Source organism: Plasmodium inui (assembly GCF_000524495.1).
Source record: "Plasmodium inui San Antonio 1 unplaced genomic scaffold supercont1.11, whole genome shotgun sequence".
Lineage (NCBI taxonomy): Eukaryota > Apicomplexa > Aconoidasida > Haemosporida > Plasmodiidae > Plasmodium > Plasmodium inui.
This window is the reverse complement of record NW_008481845.1, coordinates 259627-269258: the sequence shown is the minus strand read 5'-3', so window position 1 is coordinate 269258 and position 9632 is coordinate 259627. Positions and strand designations below refer to the sequence as shown.

General features: G+C 48.3%; 2 protein-coding genes across 2 annotated transcripts; one reads left to right on the top strand and one right to left on the bottom strand.

Annotated features, from left to right (window-relative positions):
- Window positions 1–1647: 1647 nt before the first annotated feature.
- On the top strand, window positions 1648–3291 carry C922_02942 (pepsin A; the record flags this gene model as incomplete). Its single annotated transcript, XM_008818540.1, has 1 exon — window positions 1648–3291. One exon carries the CDS (start codon window positions 1648–1650, stop codon window positions 3289–3291), a length of 1644 nt encoding a protein of 547 aa, XP_008816762.1.
- Window positions 3292–4503: 1212 nt separating this feature from the next.
- C922_02941 (hypothetical protein) lies at window positions 4504–9163 on the bottom strand (the record flags this gene model as incomplete). Its single annotated transcript, XM_008818539.1, has 3 exons — window positions 4504–4715; window positions 4933–5164; window positions 5384–9163. 3 exons carry the CDS (start codon window positions 9161–9163, stop codon window positions 4504–4506), a joined length of 4224 nt encoding a protein of 1407 aa, XP_008816761.1.
- Window positions 9164–9632: the final 469 nt, after the last annotated feature.

Sequence of the window (9632 nt, the reverse complement as noted above, 5' to 3'; positions counted from 1 at the left end):
TTGGCACTTCAGACGGTAGACCCAAAAGAAACATCCCTTTTTTTCTTCTACATTACAGAAATGGTCAGTTAACGATTTTCAGATGGAAGTTTTTTTTTTTTTCCAAAGTTTGTGATGTTAGGGGAGAATTGACTTTCAAAAAGGGCTGTTGTGCCAAGTTGGAAAGCCGCGCTCGTTTGGTTTGCTCAACTGATTTGGTCAACTGATTTGCTCATCTGTTTTGCTTGCCTGTTTCGCTTGATTCGTTTGCTGGCCTGGTTTGCCCGTTGGGTTCGCCACCACGCTCTCCTGAGTGTTTTTCCTTCATTTTATTTTATCTTTTTTTTTTTTATTTTATCCTGTTATTTTCATTTTTATTTTTTCCTTCTTGCATGGAGCGAAACCTTCACACGCAGAACAAACTGGAGGGGAAAAATACAAAATGGTCACAACTTCCATTTTGACTTGTTTGGTTCTTTTCTCCACCGGCGCTGCCACCCACGCCCGAGTGAGCGTCGCTCGTTTTTAATTCGTAGACCAAATTGTTGTCTAAACTTGACGAGTTAGTGTTTTCTGCGCGGTTCCTTTTTGTGTGAACTGTGCCCTTTTTTGTTTTTTTTTTGTTTCATTTAGCTTTATCTTGCCGCCATCTCTGCTGCCTTCCCTGCTGCCTTTTTTTCGTTACTTTTTAGTTTTTTTCCGTTTTTTTTGTGGTCACTTTTTAGTTTTTTTCCGTTTTTTTTTGTGGTCACTTTTTCGTTTTTTTTCCTCCCCCCATCAGCGGCCCCAAATGGTTAAAAGGCTGCTCCCCTGTTTGACTCACCGCCGGGCGAAGCAGACCATTAGGAAACATCTCTAGAGGGGGGAGTGTTAACCAAATGCACAACAAGAAGATTGAGGCTTATGTGTATACCGTGGGGAGGGCCTGCGTAGCTGTCCAAGTCGGCACCTGGCAAGGGGGAACCTCAGTTCATTCATGCCACGTGTAACGTATAATATGTGCGTGCGTCCATACCCTTCTGCTTGCTATATACAGCGGTTCTACACCGGCGAGTGAGTTGCGAAAGGGGGTTCAAGTCGAATTCGCATTTGACGAGAAGTTAGAGAAGGAATATATTTCTTCTTTTCTATATCAACTTATCCTGTTCATTTTAATGTGCATGTTTCTTTTTTTTTTTTCTTTTTTTTTTTCCTTTTTCTGACGGTGTGTATACTTTACCAGACGAGTTTGCAAAATTTGCACAAGTCCGCAACCAACCAAGTAGCGTCTTCCATGCAATCCTTTTTTTTTTTTTTTTCTTTTTTACGTCATTTTAATATACCATCCGAGTGTTCGCCTACACTTTAAAGACATACAGACATCACGTCGAATTGCTCGTTCATGTTACGCGAATGAGGTGCCACCTGACGGGAGCACACAATTGAGCGGATAGATGAATAAGAGCCACTCGTGTGAGGCACGGCCCGCGAAGTAGAACTTCCTCAGAAGCGGCATGGCCTTTTCGTCATCTTCTCCTTCGTCCCATTCTGTCCCACTTCATCTCATTTCGCCTCTTTTCTCCCTCTTCTTTTCTTCTTTCCCCATTTGCATTCCCACCTGCGTACATGAGAGGCAGACGGTGCCCCTTCGCGTGAGACTCAAACGTTAAAACAGCAACGGCTCGGAAGATGAAGCACGCCAAAGGGTTAAGGACGCTCTTCTGTGGAGCTCTCTTTTTACTCCATTTCTGCCCGGAAGCCACGTGCCATAAGGTGTATAAGGTGGGCCGAGAACCCATCCCCTGTTCGAAGTGCAGGGACGTACGGGAATGTAGTGCGTGTCTGTTTGAGGAGAAGGAGTCCCCACATGCGATCCACTTGAAGCTAAACAAGAAGAATCCAAATGATCACAGCAATTTGAAGAAGCATCACGATTCGGTGAAGAGCGGGGGGGTGAAGTACTACGTGAAGAGGGGAGAAGGAATTTCAGGCAGTCTGGGTAACCCCTCGGGGAACACACTGAATGATATAGACAGAATTAATGAGGAGATCAAGAAGAGGTGGCAGGAGAACGCCAGGAGGGGAAGGAACTTCATGGACCTCACGACTAGGTATGGGAAGGATCGTCCGTCCGATTACTTCGTGGGGGTGCAGAGGCATGCCGAGGTGGGGAAGGTGGACATGGGGAAGGTGGACGTGGGGAGCGCGAACAAGGCAGCCGAACAGAGGGGACGTGACGAGAAGAACTTCATCGATTTGAAAAACACAAACGCTGTGGTGGAACAGACAAAAGAAAATGTCTTCCTCATCCCGCTGAAGCATTTGCGAGATAGCCAATTCGTTGGGACGCTCCTAGTTGGGGTTCCTCCACAGGAGATCCATCCCATCTTCGACACGGGGAGCACAAATCTGTGGGTCGTTACAACAGACTGTGAAGAAGAGTCTTGCAAAAAAGTAAACAGGTATAACCCCTACGTGTCGAAAACGTTTAGGAGATCGTTTATAGGGAAAAATCTCCACATCGTTTTCGGATCAGGTTCCATTTCGGGATCCATTGGAAAAGAAACCTTCGTTTTGGGAGACCAAACAGTGCGCAACCAGACATTTGGCTTAGTGGAGAGTGAATCGAATGACAGCTTAAATGGAGACAACATTTTTGACTATATTGACTTTGAGGGGATTGTCGGTTTGGGATTCCCAGAAATGTTGTCTGCAGGAAAGGTATCCTTCTTCGACAACTTATTAAAACAGAATAGGAAGTTGTCACCGCAGTTTTCTTTCTACATTTCTCCGGATGACAACACGTCGACTTTTATAGTCGGTGGATTGAGCAAATCTTTTTACGAGGGAAGCATCTATATGCTTCCAGTCATTAAGGAGTATTACTGGGAGGTGGAGTTAGACGGGATTTACGTGGGAGAAAAGAAAATATGTTGCGAGGAGAAGAGCTATGCCATTTTCGACACAGGCACATCGTACAACACTATACCCAGTGCACATATAAAGGACTTCTTCGATGCAGTTCCTTCCGTCCCGTGTAGAGAAGAGAATTACAGAGATGTGTTGAAAAATCATCCCGTGATTAAGTATGTCTTTGGCGATTTGATCATTGAGCTCATGCCAGAGGAATACATGATTTTGAATGAGGAGAATTGCATCCCGGCTTATATGCAAATTGACGTGCCCTCGGAGAAGAACCAGGCCTACCTGCTCGGAAGCATTGCCTTCATGCGGCACTACTACACGGTGTTTGTGCGTGGCGTGGGGGGAAAGCCCTCTATGGTGGGCATCGCCAAGGCGAAGTCGCCCGCGGCGGGGGTATCGGAGAAGTGATACGAGGCACTGTGTGGAAGTGAAGCGGTGCTACGGTGAGTGGAGGCCGACCGGAACGAACTTCCCGGAGGGGGGCTCGGTTGAGGACAAGCTACAACAGGTACACTCGCGACCTTCGCCATTTCGCCACTTCGCCCCTCCGCAACGCTGCGTTAGAAGTCGGTGGAGCCGCCTCGTCCCATTCGTACGCCAGCTCTGTATACAACCACGACACTTAACCACAGAGACACACACAAACGTGCATACCCTTTTTGTTACTTCCTTCCGCCGGACAAATTTTTCCCCAAAGTGCAGCACACACTTCGCGTTGCCTTTTTTTTCGTCCACCAACCGGATCTGCTGCTACTTTTTTTTTCCTTTTTTTTTTGTGCAAAAACGTAATCCCGTTTGGTCTCAGCGTGCTGTCTGTGTCCTGTCCATTTCGCTGTTTTTTAAAATTTGGACGGGAGCAACGGGATGGGACGGTCCGCGTCCCTTTCTAATCAATCAAGCAATTAATTAATTAATTACATAATTACTGAATTTTTTTTTTCCTTCGTTTCGCTCCGGAGAAGCCCTCGCGGGGCCCAGGGGGGCGTCATCAACCATCGTAGTTGTGCCACTTCAGTCCAGGTGCAATTTGCTGTAGGGTTGGTCTCTCCAAGTGGGACATTTAGGGAAAGGGGTGTGTGTGTACCTTCTTGGCGCCCAAAAGGAGTTAGCTCTTCCCCCCCAAAAACGTCAACGTCGGTGGCGCCGCTGGGAAGGTGTCCGGGAATGTTTCCGCAGCCCCTTACACAGGATGATCATTCCTTTTACAAAAAAAAAATAAAAAAGAGGTTCATTTGATTCGATCAAAGAAGAAGCAAAACGGGGAACTCATTCAGTTGCGTAATCCTTTTGACAAAAAAAAAAAAGAAAAAAAAAAAAAGGAGAGAGACGGAAGATGGCATTCGCGCGTGGACACAGAAGGTTGATCAAATGGAGTGGGGTGCAACCTATATTTGGAGATCGCCAGGGGGGGAAGCGAATCGCACATTGCGGATCGGTCTGTGCAGCTCCACATGAGCCATGCTATGTGGTCAGCGTGCATGTCTGAGTGGCTGCTTGGGTGTACCTTTGCGTGTCCGTGTGAGTGTCCGTTTGAGTGTCCACTTGGGCACATGCCTGCTTCGGGTAATGCCTCCTCGTTTCCTCATCCCTTTGCGCACTTTTCGGCTTCTCCCGGTTTGGTTACCCCCGCGTGACGGCAATACGGGGCGACTTTATTTTGTCCCTTCCCGTGAGCAGCTTCGACAGGTAGAACTGGACGTAGTCCAGAATCCGTACGCACTCCTCCTCGGAATCGTTCAGCACTTTCATCTTGGCTTCGACCCTGTAGGTGGGGGGGTCAGCCGCCTGACTTGTTTTCCTGTAATGCACGTTGATTAGGAAGATCGTTTTGTCTGCAGGGGAGGGCGGTTAAGTGGTGAGGCGATTAAGGGGTGAGGCGGTTAAGTGGTGAGGCGGTTAAGTGGTGAGACCGCTAACTGGTGAGGCGGTTAAGTGGTGAGACCGCTAACTGGTGAGACCGCTAACTGGTGATTCCGCTAACCCCCTGTGCGATGTACCCACTGACGTGCCTCGCCAGCGCCGCCAACACACGAAGGGAGATGTCCTCACCTGGTGGGGTCTCCCTGCTAGAGGTACGAGCAGAACAAAAAATGAGGCGAAGAGAATCCACACAGCAGCCACTTCGCAAGTTAGAAAAAACCTTCCCCATGTTGAAAAAAAAGAAATGGAGATACTCTGCCAGGATGACACAACAACTAAAGATTAATTCATTTGGATGGATCTCCGGGTCAACTTTTATCTCCTCCGTTACGATTCTGTTCATGCCTCTTTTCTTCTTCACCTAATTAGAAAAAGAAAAAAAAAGGGGAGTCGTGTATACAAATGTGTGGAAGCAGCTAGTATAAGATTTGCCCCCGAATTGAGGAGGTCCATTTTGTAGGGGGGTGAGATGGGGAAAGGTTTGTCTCCCTCGCACAGTGGGGAATGCTCATCCAGGAGAGTGCCGCCGCGGTGCAGCATCTGCTCCTTTTGCAGCGTTTAGTCCTTTCTTTAAACGTACGTTCGTAAGCTCGTCCATCGATAGGGGCACCGGTTCGAGAGGGACGAATGGAATCTCGACTGAGGACTCTTCATGGAGAATCGAGTCGCACAAATAGGAGAAGGCCAATTTAACGGAGCCGGATGGAACTTCGAAGTGCACACTGATGAGAAAATTGCTGGTGACCTCTTCCACAGTGGTTAGTTCGGTTAGGGTGGTGCTTCCAACTTTTTCAGTGGGATTCTTCTCAAGAGACGAACCACCATGATGATGTTTTTTGGTTGTTAAGTCATCGGAGATGGTGGTACCCTGGGCCATCTTGTCATCTCCTAACAGAACCAGTTCGTCTTCCTCTGCGTTGAATTCCACCTGGCATGTCTTCACTAGCAAAGACGTGCGAATAGATAACTTCTTAACGGTTACAGGAGAGCCCACCAATTGGACATACAAACGGAGGAAACGCTCGTCTTGATTCAGCTGAAAATATAACTTGATGTGGGCAGTCTGGCTTATTTGGTGAAAGGTCCGCTTGTCTCTTTGTCTCCACTTGGTTTGTTCCTCCTTGAGTTCTCGCAAAAACGCTCGGAGGTCTCCGTGGGAAGTGGCTTCGCCGTGCGAGGTGGGTTCTCCATTTCCGTTGCATGCGCGGGGAATGTCTACCTCGTCCACAGTCAAGGCGGAGGCCGTAATCTCCGAGGGGGTCGTCATCGAAGGGGTTCTCACAGAAGTGGTCCTAATCTTACTGGTACTGGATCTCTGAACCGCGCGGGGAAGCTTCTCCCTGGAGCCACTCCCCCTGGACGGACTGCCCCGGGAGCGACTCCCCTCTTTGGGCAAAAAGAACGCGTCGTCGTATTTAAAGGGACGATCTAAATGGAACTTCTCCTCTGATGGATCCAGCTGGAGATAGTCCGTGACGCATGAGTAGAAGTCGATCCCCAGGTTGGTGTCTTCTCCAGTGGGAGAGTCCTCTTTAGGGGGGAGTCCCTCTGCATGCTTCGCGTCACGCAGGAGGAAAAAGACATTTCTCAAAATGACGCAACAATCGATGATCTCCACGCTGTTCCGTCTCCGAAGCACGTACCCCATATGGGAAGAGAACTTTCCGACGTAAAAAAGAACCAAGCTTCTATTCTCCTCGTATTGATAAAAAAACAAAAATATCTTTCCCACGTGCCAAAGAATACTACTAACACTGAAGTGAGTAAAAAAAAGGTACAGGCAGAAAAAGAGAACCCTCAAGAAGTGCTCATTCTTATATTCCTTTATCTGGTCATGCGCTTCTTCTAGGTAAGCATACAAGAAATAAATGAGATACTCAAAGGTGGATACCTCTACTTGGGTTGGGTCTTTGTAGAGATCCTCTTCTTTATCGTGCGTATCATCACTTCCATGTATCTTTAGTGTCCCTATGATGTATTCCAGGATGTCATATCTGGAAAACGCGTCCATCGTTTTTACCTCCTTCAGGAAGATACTCATGTGGTTCAGCAGCTCCGATTCGTGGCTCTCTTGTTGCGTTCCTCTCCGGGGATGGTCCCCCCCCTTGGTGGCGGCAAATGGGGAGGCAAGTCGTGAGGAGTTTTTACCAACACGGGTATGCATGCGGTTATCCACAGGGCTAGCCACAGGGCTAGCCACACGGCTATCCACACGGCTATCCACACCGCCATCCCCGCTTCGCCCGCCCAGTTCGCGCCGCATCACAGCCGCACCGTACGTCACGACGTACATAGCACTGAGAAAGTTCGTCGTGATGTGGGTGGTCCCCCCTTGAGTGCCGTTCACTCGCAGGATCTCCTGGATCACCTTGGACTCCTTCTTGTGATTCTTAATGCATAGCATGTAGAACAAAATGAAGACATAGAGATTACGATTTGGCAACAAGTGCGCCTTTTTCTGTCCATACAGCAGAATCGCATCTACGTACTCTCCTACGAAGTCTCCTTCGGCCCTGTGATATAGGTAAGTCAAGATGTTGTAGGCAATCGATTCGAAATTGTTTTCATCCATGAGGTAGTATACGATACGAAGGAGACTCTTCCTTATCGTAACGTCATGGTAGAGACTGCTCAGGACGTTGGTAGACAATCCTTCCACCATGCTGTGTTGCACGAATTTTTGGTAAAGATCTGGAGTGGCAAAAATGGATAAATAGGTCTTCGTCGTGACATACACGATATTCTTGTCTTCATCGTGAAAGCTGTTTGCGAGGTAGGTGAAGCAGAGTTGCAGCAACTGCTCCATGGAGTCGGGGGGCGGCAGGGGTGGGCGGCCATCACTGACCTCGTCGCAGATCCCGTCAGCGCTTCGCTGGATGGTTCGATGGGTATTCCGCGCGAGGTTGCTCTCACCGGAAGGTGCGTACCGCTGGAGGTCCAAATCGACGACGCATCCCTTCTGGTAGTTGAAGAGCAAAAACCTGAGGCACTCAAAGATGACGCTTTTCGCTTTGCTGGTAAAAAACACATGAACAATTAGATGCAGGAACTTTCTGTAGATTCTATTTTCGTATCGAACTAGCTTTTTCAAAAATTTGACTATTTTTATGAACTTCCAGTTGTCTATCAGGCTGAGTCGTTCGTTTAGGAGGCTATAAATAAGAGGAATGAATGCGAGGAACTTCTTCAGGTAAGTGTACACTCCTCCCCTGTTGGCAGTTGGTCCCGCTTGGCTCTGATTGCAGGTACTTATCCCCCTGTGCGGGGTGTCATCCTTCCGTTTGGACAGCTCATTGGGGGCGTCTGCCCCGTGGGGGGCCTCAACCGAGTGGCTGCTCCCTGGGTTGGCCTCGCTGACGTTGGCACCGTTCACATTAGCGTGGCTCCCCTCCAGGGCGCAAAACACCTCCGCCAGGATGTTCACGATGAGGCAGCACAGCGTGGTGTTGTCCCGCTGAGCACGATCCATTTCGTCCTTTCCCACCTTATCATACGATGCACTCTCATTGTTGTAGAGAGAAAGGAAGCTCTTTTTAATTGTATCGAGAAAAACGGGCAATGTATCCAAATTGCATATCACTATTTTGTATAGACTGATAATTGTCTTCTTTTTTATGTAAACCTGGGAGCTATTAAGCAGGTGGAGGACATGGTCGTGGAGGTTGCTGCTCATGATGGAGGTGCATACATTACTGAGGGTGTTGAGAACAAGAGCCGTATTGTATATGTTTGTCTCCTTTATTATACAATTTGTGTGTGCGAATTGTTTTTTTTTTTCCTGTTCGCGTGGGGTTTCTCCAGTCATAGGAAAGTGACCCCAGGGAGAAGAGGCAGACCCGTTTGACGGAGTCGTAGACATTATTGAATAACTCTTTGCCGAGGTTTGAAGCAAGGCGATGTTATCTCTCATAATGGCACAGCCAATGTTAGTTAATGAGTTAATAACGTTGGTCTTCGCGTTGGAGGATGCAGTAGGGAAGTTCTCCTTGTACAACTCCTTCCGAAACAGATTAATAGAAAGAAAAGTCACATCGTCTCTGTCAGTGGAGTGATGGAGGAACAGATGGCCCCTCCTCTTCAGCACATACTTATCTGATGTTAGCATTTCAATCACGGCAAAGTTATGTTCAGGGTCTATTTTCCTTCCGTACATTTGAAGATAAAGCAATTTGAGGAGAGTAATCGATTTGTCCTTCGTTCTGGGGTTGAGGAGACTGAATATAGATTCATTTTCCTTGGCCCTTTTGCTTCTATCCATCTCTTTGAGGCTCCTAACGCACAGGTCATAATTCCTTTCGACGTTCTGCATGCTGTCGTCCCGCTTGATGTCCTTGATGAGTTCGATGAAGGACCCGTTCATTTTGTTCAAGCCGAGTCGGCAGCGGGAAGTTGGCAGAAAAAAATCAGAGAAGGAAAACTGCTGGGTCGATGGTTGATCCCATGCGCGGTGGAGAGGTGCTACCTTCGGCTGACCGGAGGTCCAACCCCAACCCCAACCCCTGCGCAGACGAGCTGGTCCCCTGCGTGACGGAGAGCCCTCACCAGAGCTCAGGTTTGCGTTTACCTTCGACAATAGGACTGCTATACCCCTGGGGGCGAGAATATGTCATATTGCTAGTCTCCCCCACAAAAAAGGTACTTTTCTCACCGTGATGGTGTCCTTTCCCCCTTTCCTCTGTTGAGAAGAAATTCCCATTTGTTCTTCTGCGCCTGGAGGCGGCGCCAGCGCTCGCGCTTCTGCTAAGCTACCCTCTGATGAGGCTACCCATGTGACGAAGTTGGCCGTTCTAAGTTGGCCGTGCTGAGTTGGCCACGTTCGTTCACTCAGC